Source organism: Zosterops lateralis (genome assembly GCF_965231275.1).
Source record: "Zosterops lateralis genome assembly, chromosome: 9".
In the NCBI taxonomy this organism is placed as follows: domain Eukaryota; kingdom Metazoa; phylum Chordata; class Aves; order Passeriformes; family Zosteropidae; genus Zosterops; species Zosterops lateralis.
In genome coordinates, this window is record NC_139769.1 from 10,457,237 (window position 1) to 10,475,387 (window position 18,151).

At 61.5% G+C, this 18,151-nt stretch overlaps 1 protein-coding gene across 1 annotated transcript; it reads left to right on the forward strand.

Annotated features, from left to right (window-relative positions):
- Nucleotides 1-503: 503 nt before the first annotated feature.
- SLC6A9 (solute carrier family 6 member 9) lies at nucleotides 504-17,815 on the forward strand. Its single transcript, XM_083867998.1, has 14 exons — nucleotides 504-641; nucleotides 3,021-3,167; nucleotides 11,453-11,609; nucleotides 11,767-11,898; nucleotides 12,929-13,181; nucleotides 13,261-13,393; nucleotides 13,809-13,943; nucleotides 14,023-14,126; nucleotides 14,204-14,441; nucleotides 14,530-14,664; nucleotides 14,970-15,069; nucleotides 15,318-15,418; nucleotides 15,615-15,785; nucleotides 16,007-17,815. Exons 2-14 carry the CDS (start codon nucleotides 3,138-3,140, stop codon nucleotides 16,217-16,219), a joined length of 1,902 nt encoding a protein of 633 aa, XP_083724124.1. The 5' UTR covers nucleotides 504-641; nucleotides 3,021-3,137; the 3' UTR covers nucleotides 16,220-17,815.
- Nucleotides 17,816-18,151: the final 336 nt, after the last annotated feature.

The window sequence follows — 18,151 nt, forward strand, 5'->3', positions numbered from 1 at the left end:
TGTGTGCAGGGGTGTGTGTGTATGTGTGTGTGTGTGGGCATGCAGGTGTGTCCAGCGGGAGCCTCTGTGTGACCATACATCCCACGCATGTTCACGTGTACCACATGCCTGTGCAAGCCTGCATATGCCCCTCCACGTCCACATACCTGTGGGCTGCATGTGGGATACCTGCGGCTATGCGTGCCGAGTATGCCATGTGCATGCCCAAGTATGCCAAGTGTGGAGCGTATCCGTGCGTGCCCATGCGTGCCGCTTGCCCGTGCGTGCCGTGTGTACCCGTGTGCCCACGCGCGTGTGTGTGTGTGTGCCATAGGTAGCCCGTGTTCCCGCCGTACCGCGGGCGCTCTCGCCCTCCGCCGTGCCCGCCGTGCCCCCGGTGCGGCGAGGCGCGGTGCGGGTGCCGAGGCGGGGCGCTGGGGAGCGCGGCGGAGCGGGGGGCGGAGCACGGCGGGCGGGGGCGAGAGGCGGCGCCAGCCCCCACCGACCTCCAAACTTTCATTAACTCGGCGGCACCGGCGGCGGCGGCTCCGGGCCTGGCGGAGCACCGGCACCGACACCGACAGCGGGCTGGGCGCGGCGGAGCGGCGCCCCCGCGGGCCCACCCGGCGCGGCGGGAGGGGCCGGGCGTCGGCATGGGCACGGTAAGGGGCGCGCACCTCCTCCGGCACCGGGTGCCCGGCCCGTCCAGCGGCCGTGGCAGCGCTGGGGATGGGACGAGAGGAGGAGCGGGTGGGCTGCCGAAGAGGGATGGGAAGGGGACAGAGCGGCGAGGGCCTCCGGAGCGGCGGGGTCGCGGACACGGGTTGGCCGCACCGGAGCGGGCACCCGTCAGGACGATGTCGGGAGCGGAAGAGCGGGATAGCGGGATGCGGGGCGGTCCCGCATCTGTTGCTCTGGCGGTGCCCGGGGAGCGCGGGGGCGCGGCGCGCAGAGCGGGACCGCCGCCGCCGCACCGGGGGAGGGCGCCGGGCACCGGGGCGGCCCGGCTCGGTGCCGGGCCGGGGGGGTTGGCGGTAATTTTCCACGGGCATGTGCCGGGGCGGGGCGGCGGAGCAGCCACCACGTGGCGGCTGATGTAACCGGCCCCCCCCGCCACCGTACTGCACCGGGCGGCGGCGGCGGCGGTGGCGGGGGGAGCGGGCGGCGGGCGCGTCGCGGCGGGCGCTGCCACCGGAGCCGCCCCCGCCAGGCGGAGGGCAGCATGGCGGCGGCAGGGCGGACCGCTGCCCGCCTCCCCTGGGCACCGGGGAACCCCGGTTGCGGTGGGCCCGGTGGATGCTGGCGGATGAAATGGCCTCGCAGGTGGCAGCGGCTGCACCGGTGCATCGGGCCGCCCGCCTGCCGGGCGGGAAGGGACAGGGGCTCCATCCTTCAGTCGGGCATCCCTGGCCTTGCGCTGGGTGCTGTGGGCTGCCTCCTCGCGCCCGGGTGTGACATCTTGTCCGGGAACCCCTGGGGGTGCCCAGGTGTCCCCGTTTCTAGGGTGCTACCCGTGCCGTACGAGCTGCGCTGCCCTCTGGTCTGTCATTGCATCCCACAGCTGTGGCAGAGCCACCCCGTGGCACCGGTGCTTTGCGTCCTCGTCCCTGCTGGGCTGTGGCAGGAGATGCTGTAGCCTCGGGCATCCTTAATCCGTCCCATTGCTACACCACCGCTGGCTTCGTGCTCGGTCCTTGTCAGGGTGGGAGCCAATGCCAGCGGCATCTACGGTGCTCACGGAGGCTTATCAGCACCTGGCAGACTCCGAGGGGAGTGGCAGCTGTCCGGCCCCTTGGGCACTCCCCCTTCCCAGGACACGGGATCAGTTCCCGGTGTGAATTCAGGGCCGCAGGGTGGGCAGCTTTTGGCTGGCTGGCGATAGGTGTGTGATGGGGAGGAGGTCTGGCAACCGAGCCTGCACCTCCCACCTGTGAGAGGTCGCTGTGCCATGCGAGGAGCGAGGCTTGTAGCAGCGATGACAGCTCCCCATGAAATGCAGCCACTGCTGAGGAGGACGTTGGCAGTGGTGTGCAGCATCTGCGGTATCTGCTGGCAGCAGCCTGTCTGTGCTGGAGGGGCTGGGGGCTCACAGCACAGCCCGTGAATTCCTGCCCCTTATCTATACTGCCCATGCTCCTTCCTTATGTCTTAAGGTCTTCTGCTGATTGCTTCATAGTCATGGCAACCTGGGGATAGGCCCTGGAGTGTTTGACTGCTGCTGGTTGTAGTCAGGGACCCTCGGTGCAAGTCAGGGGTCCTTCTTCAGCCAGCAAGGGTACTGAGCACTGGTGTAGGATTTGCAAACACCGGTGCTTGTTGCACAGACAAACCGGGATTTTGCAAGAGCATCTGTCCCTTCCAGTGAGGTCAGGCCGTGGTGTTCCCCTGGGGCCTCCAGCAGCCCCAGGCTGGGGCAGGGGTGAGGGCCAGGGAGACAGCTGCCTGTGCCCGTGCACTGTCCAGCAGCACCTGGCACCCGGCAGAGCCCAGCGGCTCGGCCCCCCTGCGCTGCACGTGCATGCGATGCATCGGGGCAGAAGGCAATCGTTTCCCATCTGTGTCCTGCGCGGCAGCTGAGCCCTGCACTGGCCCCGCTCAGCGCCCAGTCCCAGCGCTGTCGTGTGCTGCAGCCACTTCAGCTTCATCTCTCACTGGGGGAGAGCTCAAGGGGCCCTTGCTCCTGCCCGCGGCCCCTGACGCCCACCTGCCGGGGGGCCAGCAGCCAGCTGTCCGCAAGGTCGTCTGTCCACACCGGGTAAATCTTTAACTGCTTCTTGGGAAACACCTGGGAGCCGCCGCTCGTGTGGGTGCCAGGGGGTTCAGAGACGCTGCAGGGGCTGGGAGCCAGCAGGAAGAGATCCTGCCACCAACCCACCCAGCCCCAGGCCCTGCGTCCTCCACCAGGAGTCCTGCTACCCAGCGGGCAGGTAGAGGGGAACGACTTGTCTGGCACAGCCCCCCAGTTCCTGGAGGGAGGGGGAGGCCTGGGGTGGGGATGTGCCCACCCCATCAGTCACATCTCTCTTCTCCCTTCTGCCCAGCTTGCTCTGACGGTGGATTGAAGGACACTAGTACTGGTGCTGTGTGTGAGAGAGTGGGCAGGCAAGGGACCCTGCACTGGGCAGCCGGCACCGTGCTCCAGCCTCCAGCCACCAGGAATGGCCGATAAGTGCAGCGAGGGGTTGCTGGTAAGTACAGGGGTGTGGGGGGTGGGCTGGTGTGCACCACTGCCTTGGAGACCCAGAGAACCTGGCGCAGGGAGCAAGGCACTGAGGCTCCCACAGGACTTTGTGTGCCCTCCCAGGACTTCCAGTTGGGATTGTGGCACCATAGTGCTCTCCCAGCATGATGATTTTTGGGCTGATGCTCTCTCTCAATGTTGCCTGTGGGGCTCTTTGGGTGTGGTGTCTCGTTGTGCCTGGAGATGCTATCGCCTGTTTTCAGGAGCTCTGCCCAGCTTTATCACCCACCCCAGCTCCGCAGGCAGGCAACTGTACAGCCTGCTGTTGGCAAAGGGTGCAGGTGTTCCTTCAAGCCAGGTGCCCCCAGCGGGGCATAGATTGTGGGTGCTTCTCCTTGCCTTCACCTAGTGGGCTCTCTGGGACTGGGCTGGTAGGATGGTGGACTGGCAGAAGAAGGTTTCTCTGGGCACCAGTGTAGTGCCTGACCTTCCATCCTCACGAGCAGTGTGCTGCAGTGTGCTGTGAGCTGCCGTGCACTTGCCTGCACCAGAGGTAGCTTTGGTGTTCCAGGCAGATGTGGGGTGTGCCCACTGCATGTCTTTGTTGGAAGGCTGCAATGGCCCCATGCTTGTGGCAGCTCAGGTTCCTGTGACAGGCTGCTGTGCTGCCTTGGGCAGGTGAGCCCCCAGGCTGGGCTTGCCTTTTTCCCTTTTTCCCAAAGGATAGGAGCTGAATGCTGAGATTGACACGGTCACCGAGCCCTCCCCTTCCTAGGGGGCTTCCTGAAATAGCTGCACACTCCAGCTGGAGGGCTGGGAGCCAGGGTTTGCCTGGGAAGCCAAGAGCCAGGGGAGCGGCATGCTCCAGCAAGTGCTTCCAGCGCGCCCGCGTGCATGCAGTTCCTCTACTTGTGTGTCCCAGCATGGCCTCGCCGGCTGTGCCTGCAGCAGGGAGCCCAGCACCCATCCTGCCCCCAACAGAGAAGGGGCTATGGCAGCTGGCGGGATAGGACAGCAAATTTCTTCTGGAGAAGCTCTGGGCTGGTAACAGGGAGGTGCTGAGGATGTATCTGGGCACTGTCAGGGGTCTGTCATGGGGACACTTCTGCAAATGGCGCTTGCCATGACTCCGTGCTGTTGATGTTTTCTTGTTGTGACCAGAGCAGTCAGCATTGCTCTGGGGGCTGAGCCTGACACCCATGTCAGGGAAGCAGACACTGGAGTGCCCACCCACTCCCCATAAATCTTTAACCCGCTTCTCAGAAGTACCAGCCCACCCTAGTGCCAGGGTGTCAGATGCAACAGGGTCTGACACGTGCTGTGTTGGCTGCCTTGGCTCTCAGACCTCTTCCTGGGCCTCCCCTGTTTGCAGGGTGCAAGGATAACCCTACAGAGGGCATTTCTGCTATTGGGCCTGTGGGGAGAAGAGTAGGTTAGGTCTCTGTGAAAGCATTGCTGCTCTTGAAGCATCCTCATTCCTGCATCCTGTGAGCCCCAGGAGGAACTGTAGCGGGCCAGGTTCTGACTACTGAGCTGCCTGAGTCCCTGGGAAAAGAACATAATCTTCTTGGCCTGCCTCCAGAGCCCTGCCAGTGACCTCGTAAAGTTTGGTCCTTGGCTGTCCTCTCATCCCTGCCTGTAGGTGCAGCTCCCAACCCCACCACCTCCAGTCCAGCCGGGCTCTCACCATGCAACCCCTGCCCAGCATTATGTGCAGTGCCTGGGGCTGAACAAGTTTACAGTGCCTGCTGTGCCCCACCTGAGGAGGGACAGGGGTGATGAGGCAGTAGGTGGGTGATGTGTGTCTGTGCCTCAGTTTCCCCACCTGTCACCTGGGGCATGGAGAACAAGGGTGATGTGTACTGCTTTTGTGGGATCTGTGTTTTTGGGTGCCCCTGTGAAGCTCTGAATGCTTACTCCAAAACAGGAGGTAGTTGAGAGGGGCCATTCCCACCCTACTTCTCCCAAGCCCCAGAAATGCTCTGACTGCAGATACCCAAGGGAGTGCAGGACAGCTCCAGGGGCTGGATCAGTCCCTGTGTAGCTGGGCAGAGGGGATCCCTGTGAGCCACAGGGGAGGGTCTGACTGCCTCTCCCTCCCAGGCCTTTAAGGACATTTTGTTTTGTTGTCCTTGGGGTGCTTTGTTCAGACTCCAGCATTGCCAGTGACTCCTGACTCCCAGGGCTGCCTTGCTGGCACGGCCAGGCAGTCTTTGGCTGCAGCTTGCCCAGCTCAGGTAGGTTTTTGCTGTCATCCAAGACCACCCTGACTACACAGAGGGGTGCTGCCCCCAGTGCACTGCAGGCCGGGTAAGGTCTGGGGGGTCCCTGCCTGTTCCAGACACCCCCAGCAGCGCAATGCCTCTGACCAGCGGCAGGAGCTGCGGAAGTGGCTTTTGGCTGCGGGAGCCCTTCCCGGAATACCAAGGGGCAGTGATGGGGGGGCTGGCGGGGGATTTTTCTGCCTGAACGCCCTGGGAGAATCATGTCTGCCCTGGTAGAATGGGGCCGGAGAAAGGCAGCCCTGTTGGGAAGCACTGAGCTAGGGGATAGTGGCACTGGGACAGGTCCCTGGGCATCATTCCTACCCCAGTCACCCTGCAGCCCTGTCAGGGGGCTGGAAGACCTGTGGACCACCCCCCATGCACTTATCACCTCTCTCTCTCTAGTTCAGCCCCAGTACCACCAGCTAGCCAGATTGGGGACCAGAATGCCAGGGTAGATAAGGGTCCTACTGCAGGCCCTTTGTTTCTAGAAGTGTGCCTCCATGCAGCTGACTGTCCCCTCTGTCTGCTGGCTAGGCTGCCGGGGAAGCAGCACTTTGCTCCTACAGGGCAAGGCTGGCACAGGGTCTGGCATCCTCAGGACAGGGCAGTGGGTCCTGCTGTGCTGTGCTCAGGCTGCTCTAAGGGGAAGGGGGTGCAGTGTGCCCAGGGTAAGACATGGTGGTGGCACACAGGTGGCCCAGGCAAAGTGTTGAGCTGAACTGAGTCGTGGAGGGATACGCACAAGGTGTCCACTCTGCCTTGCCCTGTCTGGGCACAGAGCTGCCTGGCTGCATGTAGGGTCGAACTTGGCTAGCATCACTGGGGCTGGCAGAACATGGGGTGGCTTGGTTGGCACAGTTGGGTGCTGCCATCCCATGGGTGGGACGCATCCCAAGCTACTGGGTGTCTGGTGCAGGAGGGGACAGGGACAAGCACTGCGTGCTGGCGTGTGGGAGGTTGAGCGCCCACCCCGTACACGTGTGCTGTTCACGTGTGCGCCCGCAGCCACCGCTGCCCGGACCCCAGATGGTCGCCCGAAAGCGCTGGCCCGTCCCCCCGCCCTCCCTGCACCATCATGCGTCGCTGGCGCCTTGGCCACACTCCCCAGCCGGGACACAGGGCTGGGAGCAGCTGGGGCACCCTGAGCCTGGCTGCAGGGCACCCTCTGCCTGGCCTCCTATGGGACACACCACCCCACCAGGGTCCCACCTCGCGCTGGCAAAGGGGTGAGCAGGGAGGCTGTGGGGTGCCTGGGCAGTGAAGGGGTCGTGGCACAGCCCTCCTGCCAGCCAGATGGTCCCCCTTGGGGCAGTGACCTTGGAAGTGTTGCCATGGAGGCCCCATGATGTCATCAATAGTATGATGTGAATATAGTTGAGTGAAGTAGCATGGCACAAGGCTGGGGATGTGCCAGCAGAAAGGCTTGTCCCTGTGCCCCTATCCCCAAGCAGGGCCATGCCCTGTTCCTGCAGCCCTTGAACCCCCAGGGCTGGGATTGGGCATGCAAGGCTAAGCTGCCGTGTGGATGATGGGTGTAGGGGCAGGAATACATGTGTGGGCTCAGGATGTTGAGGCATGGAAATAGGGGGCTCTGAGGGAATGTCATCTTCTGCTATGCTCCAAGAGCAGCTCCTGGCCCCGACCAGACGGGCAGCGGTGCCCGCAGGGAGGGCAGCGCTGCCCACTGGAGCGTGCAGGGCTGTGAGCAGCTGGACCCCGCTAATGAGGCCTCATTAAGTGGGACAGGGCTGAGCCCGCTGTGCAGCCTGCTCTGCCTTGCCCTGCCTACACGAGCCAGGGAGGGCACCTGGCTCGTGGGGGTACAGCTCGTGGGGGGTAGCAGAGGCACGGCAGTGCCTGCGGGGTGGGCCAGGCAGGCATGGTGCCAGGACAGGTGGCATGGTGGGGTGCTGGTGCTGCATCGGGGCGGGCGACAGGGGGCCGAGCCTGGCTGGGAGGCAAGTGGAGAGCAGTGCCAAGCGCTGGAGGCAGCGGGCGGGGGAAGGCGGGAGGGCGGGCGGCTGCTGCTGCGCCGGAGCCCGAGGTGCCAATGAAGCTGGGGACTCACGGAGCCGTCCAGCCTGGGCCCCCGGATGGCAGCTGCGAGCAGCCAGGCCCCCTCGGACCCTCTCAGCAGGTCAGTGGGCAGGTGAGAGCAGGGTCTGGGGGGCAGAGTGGGGGGCGGGCCAGGCGGAATGGTGACCATGCCAGTGCTGTCCCCCCACCACTCATGCGTCTCCAAAACCCTTTGTACTGTCTTCGGGGTGGTGGCTCTGCAGGGCTGAGCTGCAGGTGTAGATTTGTGCCATGGCATGCTGGAGAAGTGCCCCCCAGCCATTGATGTGGTGGGGTGCTCCAGGGAGGGAGGGCAGAGCGTGGCACCAAACCCCTCCATGGCTCAGTTGTGTTGGGAGCAACAAGAGATTGCCTGGCAGTTGTGTGTTTGTTGTCCCTGGAATCTACAAATTTTGCAGAAGAGTTGCACAGCACCTAGGTTGCAACTCAGTGCTGCAAGGGCAGAGTATAGCAAAGATTCTCCTTCTCCCCCCTCCCCTCTTCCCTTTCATGGGCATCAGTGAGCAATGTCAAAATTTGCCCCAGGCACCCCAGGGCAGTCTTGGTGGCCCACAGAGCATGCTCAGGGCTGTCACTGTGGCTGGACAGCCTTCTGCAATGAGGGGTGGTGAAGGCTGTGTAATACGCCTGTGGGAGGTCCTGGGGTTTGGGTGTGCCCCTCATCACTGCATTACCCCCACACTGGGACTAGGCACCACAGAGAGAGGGTAGGGAGAGTTAGAATATGTTGGTGAGGCTGACAGAGTCAGGATGCGCAGGGCACAGCGACCTCTGATGCAGGGATGACACTTGTGGATTCATTACCCCATGTACCAGGGACAAGGAGTGCAGGGCCTGATTATAGGGCCCTGTCAGCAAGGACATCTAGGATACCCCCTCTCTAAGTGACCCTATCCCTCTATCCCTTGGGACCCCCACCTCAGGCTGGGCTTAATTTGCCTCCAACATCCTGCACCCCACTTTCTCCCCCTTGAAGAGCCACTATTGTGGCAAATGATATTACTAGTGTATTTTTCTCTTTTCCAGCAGCCCCTGCCTAAAACAGCCATGAGCTTGTTGCTATTGCTATGGCAATGAGCAACGATATCAGGCTGATGACATCAGGGGTACTGGTACCCTCTGCTGGCATTTCAGGAGCAGCTGTGACAGCCCCTGAGTTGGAGGTTGGATGGAGAAATTGAGGTCCCTCACTGGTTCATGGGGGCTGGATAAGGTTTGTGCCCAACTGAATGCCTCTTCTGGGCTGGCATACCCCCACGTGGACAGTTTGAATGGAGGAAAAAAGAGGAGGGGGTTCATGCTGGAGATGCCTCCTATGAGGATGTCCCTTTCCAGTATCGGCCCTGCCACCATCACAAGCTTACCAGCCATAAATCAGGGCCCCTTAGGGAAGTGGGGGGCATCCGGGCACCCCAGCCAAGCTGTCATTGTGTGAGGCGATGCTGCTTAGCATGAGAAAGACTTTGGTGCCAGGCAGGGTGATGGATGATGCCTGCTTTGCTGGGCTGGGGAAGTTTTGGCTGTGGTGTATGGGAGGTTCCCTGGGGAAGGGGGAGGAAGGATGCCCTGGGCACCCGGAACATCCCCTTTTGGGATGCTTTGGATATTCCCTTTTGGAACTTCTCTTATGGAGACATTTGGGGTGCCCGTGGCATTCTTCCTTCTCCCTGAAGTTATCAGTCAAGCCAGGCATCCTTTGAAGCTGTGTTGGATTACATGCATGGAAAATCTGGGGCCTGGGAGCAGGACCTGGTCTCCCCAGAGACTGCACTGTTGCTGGGTGGCAGCTCTCCCTTTGCATTCCAGCTCTGTCCCCTTCCCACAGCAGGGAAAGGGGGGAGTTTCATCTTCCCAGATGTCTGGGTTCTCTCTATCCACCCCCTTCTTTTACCATGTGGGGTTGGGAGGGTGATTAATGAGTGTAAAGGACAGGGTGACCTCCCTAGATTTGGGGAGGGGGGGTTGTAGCGAGCTGATGGGTGAGCATGCGTTTGCTCACGTGTGCTCGCCTGTGCATGCATGGACACATGTGGCCGCTCCCTTATTGGGGACAAGTGCACCAAAGCCCAGTGCTGCGGGAAAAGAGGAGGGAGCAGCACAGGCCTGGTGGTTTCATTGCACTGATGCCAAGCAACTCAAATTTGGGGTGCTCCAAGAGGCTTGGAGTGAAGCCAGGGTCACTTGAGCAGAGCGATGGCTTGGAACCAGGATGAGGTCTCTTGTGGGCACCAGGGATCCTGGCTGAGCCAGTGCCAGTGTATCTGGTCCCCTCACCAGACCCTTTTGTCAGGGAGGCTGGAGCATTGCCCCCACTCCTGCTGGCTGTACTGCTCATTAGGAGCCTCGTTAGTGCGAGCAGCTTAATCAGAGGCTTCCTGATGGGATCAGTCTGCTCGAGTGGGCAGTGTGCCCTGGCATGGGGACACTGCCAGTGTCCTGTCCCCTGCTTTGGGGATGCCTGAGTCCTGCTTTTGCACAGCACCCCGCAAAGAGAACCTCTGCTCCAAGGGAGGTCCCCCAGCACCTGGAGCTGCTGTGAGCTTGTTTCTGATGGACCCTTGGCTCACAGGGTCAGGTGGGGGCACTCCGGTTCCCTGGCCGGGCACGGCAGTATGTTGCCCCTATAGCCCTGCCCAAAGTGCCCTCCGATCCCCCCTCGCCCCTGTCCTGCAGCCCCCCCGCAGCCCGCGGCGCGTGCGGGCCCCGCTCACAGCAGATGGCTTTGTTTGGCAGCGCAGCGCTGGAGTCGCTGGGCATCACGTCCCGGCTGTGCCGGCCCTAATCAAATGATACGGTTAGGTGCACCGCGCCTGCTGCCTGCGCCCCGCCGGCGTGAGCAGATACAAAGTGATGGCTCCCATTTGTGGCCCACTCACTGCCGCCGTCAGCCGTTGTGGGGGGCACACGGAGAGGGGGGCAGCTGCAGGAGAGGCGTGAGGTGGGCATGGGCCCTGGGATGTTCCTGGTGGTGAGACCAGCACTGTGGAGTTCCAACAGCCTCCTAGGGCTGCTGGCACCCTGTGCTACTCCTGTAGGAGTATGGGTGCTGTGGGACTATGGATGGGCAACCAGCACCCTCACCCCATGCATTTATCCATCACCTGGCCTCAGGTGGGGAGGGGAGGGCTTGGGACACCCCTGCATTGTGAAATGCCATCTACCCTAAGCCTTACCTGCTAGAGCTCCACAGCATCCTTGCAGGACATTAGTATGACCCTAGAGCTGTGCTGGGACAGAGCCATGGGGTGATGGGTACCATCCCGCTGGGGTGACAGGCACTCATCTCCTTTGTTGTCCTCCTTGGTGTGAGCTCACATTGTGTGGCAGTCTGCACAAAGCGCCCTTTCTTGCCCCCTCCTGCCCCCCCAGTCCTCTCCAGTGAGAAACAACTGGGAACTGGTGCTGTCCACACAGGGGTCCCAACTGCATGGGACCCCCTGTGAGCTGCCCCAGGCATGGTCCCCTTGCTTAGTGCTGAGCTGGCGGCAGGACCTGGCTGAAGCAGGGTGCTTTTTCCAGGGGAGTACCCAGGCCCCTACCAGCTCTAGTTACTATACCTCACTTCCCATTGAGAGGGGCTTCTGCTTCAACCCAGGGGTCCCACAATTTCCCCTCAAGTCGTGGGCAGTGGCCACCCAGCAGGACCTTTCTCGCTGGGCACAGGGTAGGGGGGGCATGAGAACAGAGGCCCCTTTGTGCTCTGGCGCCTGGACCTGCTTTGTATGAGTTGCAGGCTCTCCCTTTGCTGCAGCCGAGCTCTGGGCAGAGCCATTGACTGGGGGGGGCCGACAGTGCTGCCCTCCCCCTCCTTGGCACTGCCTGTGTGTGGCAGGGGGCAGGATGGGGAAGGATGCCGGGGACCTCCCAGTCCCACTTGGCGGCTGTCACCCTTCCAACAGGGCCAGCAGGGGGGTCCCCAATTGACACATCCTATGACATCTCTCTGCAGAACGGCGCCGTGCCTGGGGAGCAGGGCAAGCAGGAGAAGAGCGTCAAGCGTGGCAACTGGGGCAACCAGATCGAGTTTGTGCTGACCAGCGTGGGCTATGCCGTGGGCCTTGGCAACGTCTGGCGCTTCCCATACCTCTGCTACCGCAATGGGGGAGGTGGGTGTGAAGGGGCCGAGGGAGTGGGGTTCCTTTGGGCAGGTGTGCTGGTGTGCACCCCAGCCCTGCATGGTATTTCTTGGGGTGGTGGAGGGCATGGGAACCACAGCTGTGCCTGGGATTACTGCTCACTCACCCTCTGCTTCCTGCTCACCAGGTGCCTTCATGTTCCCCTACTTCATCATGCTCGTGTTCTGCGGCATCCCCCTCTTCTTCATGGAACTCTCCTTTGGGCAGTTTGCCAGCCAGGGCTGCCTTGGCGTCTGGAGGGTCAGCCCCATGTTCAAAGGTAAGGAGCTGCCTGTCCGTACTGGCACAGGCCAGCATGGCACACCTGCTGTCACAGTGCCTGGCAGCTGGTGTGACCCTAACACACCATGGGGTGCATGCACACCTCTGGCACACCACATGGCCTGGTGCAGGCACCTGCAGTTTGTGCAGTCCTGCACACGGATCATGGTCTGCATTGCATTGGTCCCCTGTGCACATGCCCACCCCAGCTACACTGCCCTGCACAGCCTGCCTGGCATCCCTTGCACGCATTACACGTGCCCCTGTGCACACGCATCGCATTTCCTGCGCAAACCCCCGTCCTGTGCTGGCATCCACTGCAGGCATTACCCACACGTCTCTGCATATGACACATGTGTCCCTAGCACATCATTCTTGCAGAGGCCACTCAGGTCCCCTGAGCACACTGTGGCATGTCCAGCTGTGGGCATGCTTCTGCAGTTGTCTCCCTGGACCATAGGTAGCAGGTGCCGTGCCCACATGCTTGCCCTGCCGTGGCTGGACCCTGCTGCAGGTGCATTTCCTGGCTTACCAGTGTGCTCCCATGCTGCTGGCTCCCCTGGCCCACACCTGCAGGCTGCCTGCCAGGTGACATGCCCACAGTGTCATGTCTGAGTGCAAGCAGCCCATGCACACGCTCTTATGTGCTCTGCACAGTGGCATGCTGAGCCTGGGATGCACTTCCCTGTGCTCATGTGGCCTGTCACATGCCGCCAGATAACTGCAGGCCTGAAATCACTGTAGCCAGGAGTGACCCCCATCCAGTTCTCTCAGGCTGTAGATCCCAAGGGTTTGCCCTGCAGCTTTTTTGCATTGCCATGTGTCCATGGGGACCCTCAGCACCACTAGGCTTGTTTGGAAGTAGAGGATCTCATGCACAGTGCTCCTCCCATCTGTGCCAAAGCCAGGTGCAAGGCTGCTGACAGCATCGCATGCAGCCCGCTGCTCCCATGCCACAACCCCTGGTGCTGTGCGCCGTGCCATGCCACCGCACCCTGCCGCTCACCCCTCCCCGGTGCTGTTCCCAGGCGTGGGCTACGGGATGATGGTGGTGTCCACATACATCGGGATCTACTACAACGTGGTGATCTGTATTGCCTTCTACTACTTCTTTGTGTCCATGACGCACACGCTGCCCTGGACGTACTGCAGCAACCCCTGGAACACGCCTGACTGTGCGGGGGTGCTGGACAGCAACCTCTCCAGCCGTGTTGCCCTCAACATCACCCAGCTCCTCAATAGCACCCAGAAGCGCACCAGCCCCAGCGAGGAGTACTGGAGGTACCAGGGCCTGGGGTCAAGGATGGGGCAGGTGATGATAGTTGGGCCCCACTGACACTGCTGCCCCCTCCCCATACAGGAGGTATGTGCTGAACCTGTCGGATGACATCGGGAACCTGGGCGAGGTGCGGCTGCCCCTCCTGGGCTGCCTTGGTGTCTCCTGGGTCGTAGTCTTCCTCTGCCTCATCAAGGGTGTGAAATCCTCGGGGAAGGTACCTGTGTACTCCCTCTCCAGGCCCCTCCCTATGGGTGTGGACATGCCTTCAGGAGAGATGGCCCTGTCCCCTCTAGGCATAGCCCCTCCCCTACTGGGAATGAACCTCCCACTGTAGACATGTCCCCCTCCCTTCTGGGCACAGCTCCTCCTCTTTGTTCCTGCCCTCTGTGTATGCTCCTCCCACTCTGGGAAAGGCCATACCGCTGTGACCGGCTGACATCCCTTCTGGCCACTGCTTCTTCCACGTGGCCATAGTCCCATCTTCTTGACGATAGTCCCTTCTCTGGACCATGCCCTCTCCTCCTGGTCTATCACTCCACTCTCTGGCCCATAACCCCAGCCCTTAGCCACACCTGCCTGTGTCCCCACCCCTGCCCCTATCCCCACCTCACTGAGGTGCTGCCCCACAGGTGGTGTATTTCACGGCCACCTTCCCCTATGTGGTGCTCACCATCCTCTTCGTGCGCGGCATCACGCTGGAGGGAGCCGTCACCGGCATCATGTACTACCTGACACCCCAGTGGGACAAGATCCTCAATGCCAAGGTGAGCAAGGACAAAGGGTGGCGGGCAGCCAGGGCTGAGATGGGCTGGGGGCACAGCATTGATCATCCCACTGCCACAGGTGTGGGGGGATGCGGCCTCACAGATCTTCTATTCACTGGGCTGTGCCTGGGGCGGGCTCATCACCATGGCCTCCTACAACAAATTCCACAACAACTGCTACCGGTGAGTGCCTGACCACAGTCCCCCAGCCCTCCCCCTGCCCTCGTATCCACTGCTGATACTGACTCCTCTTCCCATAGGGACAGCATCATCATCAGCATCACCAACTGTGCTACCAGCGTGTATGCTGGTTTTGTCATCTTCTCCATCCTGGGCTTCATGGCCAAACACCTGGGTGTGGATGTCTCCAAAGTGGCTGACCATGGGCCGGGCCTGGCCTTTGTCGCTTACCCTGAGGCCCTCACCTTGCTCCCCATCTCACCACTGTGGTCCATTCTCTTCTTCTTTATGCTCATCCTCCTGGGGCTGGGCACACAGGTAGGTCGTGGTGGGGACAGCATGTTCAAATGGGGTGCCATGGTGGGACCAGGGTGGTGATATCCTGCCCCCTCTGCCCCCTATGTAGTTTTGCCTGCTGGAGACTCTGGTCACGGCCATTGTGGATGAGGTGGGCAACGAGTGGATCATCCGCAAAAAGACCTTTGTAACGTTGGGAGTGGCTGTGGCTGGCTTCCTGCTTGGCGTCCCGCTCACCACACAGGTAGGTGCTTATGGGACTGTTGTGATGGGGCGCCATTGCTATGGCCACCTTCATCAACCACATCCACTTCGTTGCTACTGTGATGGTAGTGACAGCAAGGGCCTGGTCTTGTCACGCCAACACTGGGGACAGTACCCAGAATTAAGTGTCTCCATGCTGACTCTGGCATCAGGCATTGGCGTGCCAGCTGTGGTGGTGGTATCTGAGCTGTGTGTTGCTGGCACAGTCACAGTGTGGCTGTGCTGTTGCTCTGCCAGCAGCAGTGGTACCACAGGGGCAGCTGTGCCAATGCATCTGTCTTCCAGGCTGGCATCTACTGGCTCCTGCTAATGGACAACTACGCTGCCAGCTTCTCCCTGGTGGTCATCTCCTGCATCATGTGTGTGGCCATCATGTACATCTATGGTAGGTGCAGCTGCCTGCAGCCAATTGGATGGTAGGGCTGACCCAACCAGCCAATGGGGAAGGGTTTGTCCCAGTATCTGGCCAATCAGCAGTTTGGTCTGTGCTACGTGGGGAGGCTGTTGCCCAATTGGGAACTGCAGCCTGGGGAGGCTCATAGGTCCCGCCAGGATGGCGCTGGGGCTGGGAGCTGGCTGGGCAGTGAGGGGGCTCAGGTCACCACCAGGGCTGATGGTCACTTTTTTCCCCAGGGCACCGCAACTACTTCAAGGACATTGAGATGATGCTGGGCTTTCCTCCCCCACTCTTCTTCCAGATCTGCTGGCGCTTCATCTCACCTGCCATCATATTTGTGAGCATTGCAACCATGGGGCATTGGGCTGTGGGAGGAGCGGGTGAGGAGCTCACCTGGGTAAGGAGCTCACCATGGCATTCCCTGGAGAGTGCTGGGCTCAGGAGAGGGGGGAAGGGCAGAGCAGGGAAATTGTGGGGGCACAGAGAAAGCTGGCTGTTCCCCACTGGCTGATCCTGCCTATATCCCTTCCCAGTTCATCCTGGTCTTCACAGTGATCCAGTACCGGCCCATCTCCTACAATGAGTATGTCTACCCTGCCTGGGCCATCAGCATCGGCTTCCTCATGGCGCTCTCTTCCGTCATCTGCATCCCTATCTACGCCATCTACAAAGTGTGCCGTTCTGAGGGGGACACACTGCTAGAGGTAGGTGGCCAGGGGCTACACCCTTTCATCTACGTCCCACCTGGGGCTGCCATCAGGGCTGTCCCTGACCTCACTGGAGCTGTCAGCAGTGGCTGTGTGCACCAACATGCATAGGGGCACCACATGTCTGTGCACCCCTGGAAGCTGGTGGCATATTGGTGCAGACTGGGGCAGGGGAGGATGGCGGGTGCTAATGTTGTCTCCATCCTCTCCCTTTCTAGCGCTTGAAAAATGCTACCAAGGCAAGCAAGGACTGGGGCCCAGCGCTGCCAGAGCACCGCAGCGGGCGCTACGCCCCGGTGTTCAGCCCTTCCACCGAGTCCCACCTGGAGGTGCAGCCCCTGCAGCCAGAGAAGGGCCAGAATGAAGCAGTGGCTGCATCCCCCGTGCAGGGCAGCAATGGCTCCGCCCACAGCCAGGACTCCAGACTGTGACCCCCCACAATCTCCGCACCCCCTCTAACCCCTCTTGCACCTTCCGCTGGCGGAGCCTGGCTCCGGGCCGCACCGGACCATGGGGGCTCTCAGCACCCATCCCCGAGACCCCCCACCTCCTCGCCGGTTAACCCCTCCCGCCCCCGCCCCCGTGGCATTCGTTAACCCTCGTGTTTACGGTAACCTTTGTGCTCGACGCTGGGACAAGAGAGGAGGGGGCACAGCCCCGGGAGGGCCGGGAGCCAGAGGCACTTTGCAGGGGCCTTGACCTGGGGGGTATGCACAGGATGGGGGGGGGGTGGGATGCTCCCAGGCTCCCACCCCTCCTTCCCTAAGCCAGGCAGCCTGCCCTGCCATAGGGCACCCTCCTGACCTTCCCAGGGGGAGGACATGGGGTGAGACCAGGGTTGGGCATGCCAGGATTGTCTGTGGCCTGTGTGTGCACAAGGCCATCGTGGCAGGGGTTGACACTACAGGGACCCCCCCATCCTGGGTGCACACACACTGTGGCTCAGAGCCTACTGGCTCTCACAGGTGATCATACCCAGGGGTGCTGCCAGGCACCAGGCCAGCACAGGGAGATGGGGGGCAAGCATGTTGCTTGCACTGGCAGGGGGATCTGATGGTACAAGACACAAGCACTTAGAGCACACGTGTGTACACGTGTGTCCCTCACAGACACAGCATGGGCACACATGTGGCATACGTGGGCATGCACATATGCACGGTACGCCAGGGCTGTGCAGGCAGTGAGCTGGGATGCTCCCCTCCATGCACCCCTCCACCCTGTGCCCCACTGGGGTCTGTGGGTGCCCTTCTGGGTGGCCAGGCATCGCCTGCAAAGCTGGGCACAGCCACAAGCGGCATGGGCATAGCCCAGTGCTGCTGCCTGCCCCACAGTGGGGCAGGAGGCTGGGGAGTACTTAAGCCTGGCCAGGGGGTAACCAGACATGGATGAGGTCCAGCTCTCCCTGGCAGCTCCAGCACTGACAGGGGAGGACCCTCCATGGTGCTAAGGGGGAGCAGGATGGACCAGCCTCCCCCAGCTGCTGCTTAGCAAGAGGTACCAGCGGAGACACGAAGGGCTGCACCAGCTCACTCGCTCCGAGCCATCTGGGGATGCTCACTCCCCAACCAGTATTAGTGGGACAGGATGCACTGGCAAAGGCCGGGCAGTTTTAAATCTGTCTTCCAGCTCCAGCCAAAGGGCTTGGAGCTCTTGATTTGGGGTGGATGGGATGAGACCCTTCCTACCCCATTTGCTCCCCTCCCAGCCAGCACCCTGTGCTCCCTTTGTTGCAGCCCCAAGGCTGGCACAGGGACACGGCACAGCTCGGCACGGTGGCGGGAGGCGGTGGGCAGCGAGCCCCAGCAGGATGTTCCAGCTCCCTGTCCCAAGCCCCCCGTCGTGCCGCGGCGAGGGGCGAAGGTTCCCGCATGGTGCCCGTGCCCTGCCCCTCGAGTCACGCCGCTACTCTTCACCTCTAATTGTTAGCAATAACGCGCGCGTCCCTGGGCAGCGCTGCCTGTGCCAGTGTCTCTGGGCAGCGCTGCCTGTGCCAGTGTCTCTCCTGGTGTAGAGTTCTAAGTATCCTAGATTTTAATGAGATTTATATTCCTGAGGCTGTGTCCTGCTGTGCCCTTCTTTGAGAACCATGTGGGGAAAGGGAGGGGTTGAAGAGGAGGGGACAACACTTAACGGGTGCAGCTCTTTTCCCTGCTGCTGCCAGGTATTGGCACTTGACAGTCAGCTAGGTTCTGGGGAATTCTCCTTTGCCCTACCTGGACGTACAAAACCAGGAGGTAAGGCAGAGGATGGAGGACGGACTTATCCCTGCTGGGTGAAAGCACTGTCCCCAAATGGATGGGAGGGCAGTTAATGTCCATGGCACAAGTGAGGGTAGCTGTCTTTGACCTGTGCACTTTGCCCTA

What these genes read in the sequence shown, in the direction of transcription:
- SLC6A9 (XM_083867998.1), top strand. Translation starts at nt 3,138, where the DNA reads ATGGCCGATAAGTGCAGCGAGGGGTTGCTG. An exon ending in GGTCAGCCCCATGTTCAAAG is followed by an intron (nt 11,899 to 12,928) that starts GTAAGGAGCTGC and finishes TGCTGTTCCCAG; the next exon opens with GCGTGGGCTACGGGATGATG. An exon ending in ACAAGATCCTCAATGCCAAG is followed by an intron (nt 13,944 to 14,022) that starts GTGAGCAAGGAC and finishes CCACTGCCACAG; the next exon opens with GTGTGGGGGGATGCGGCCTC.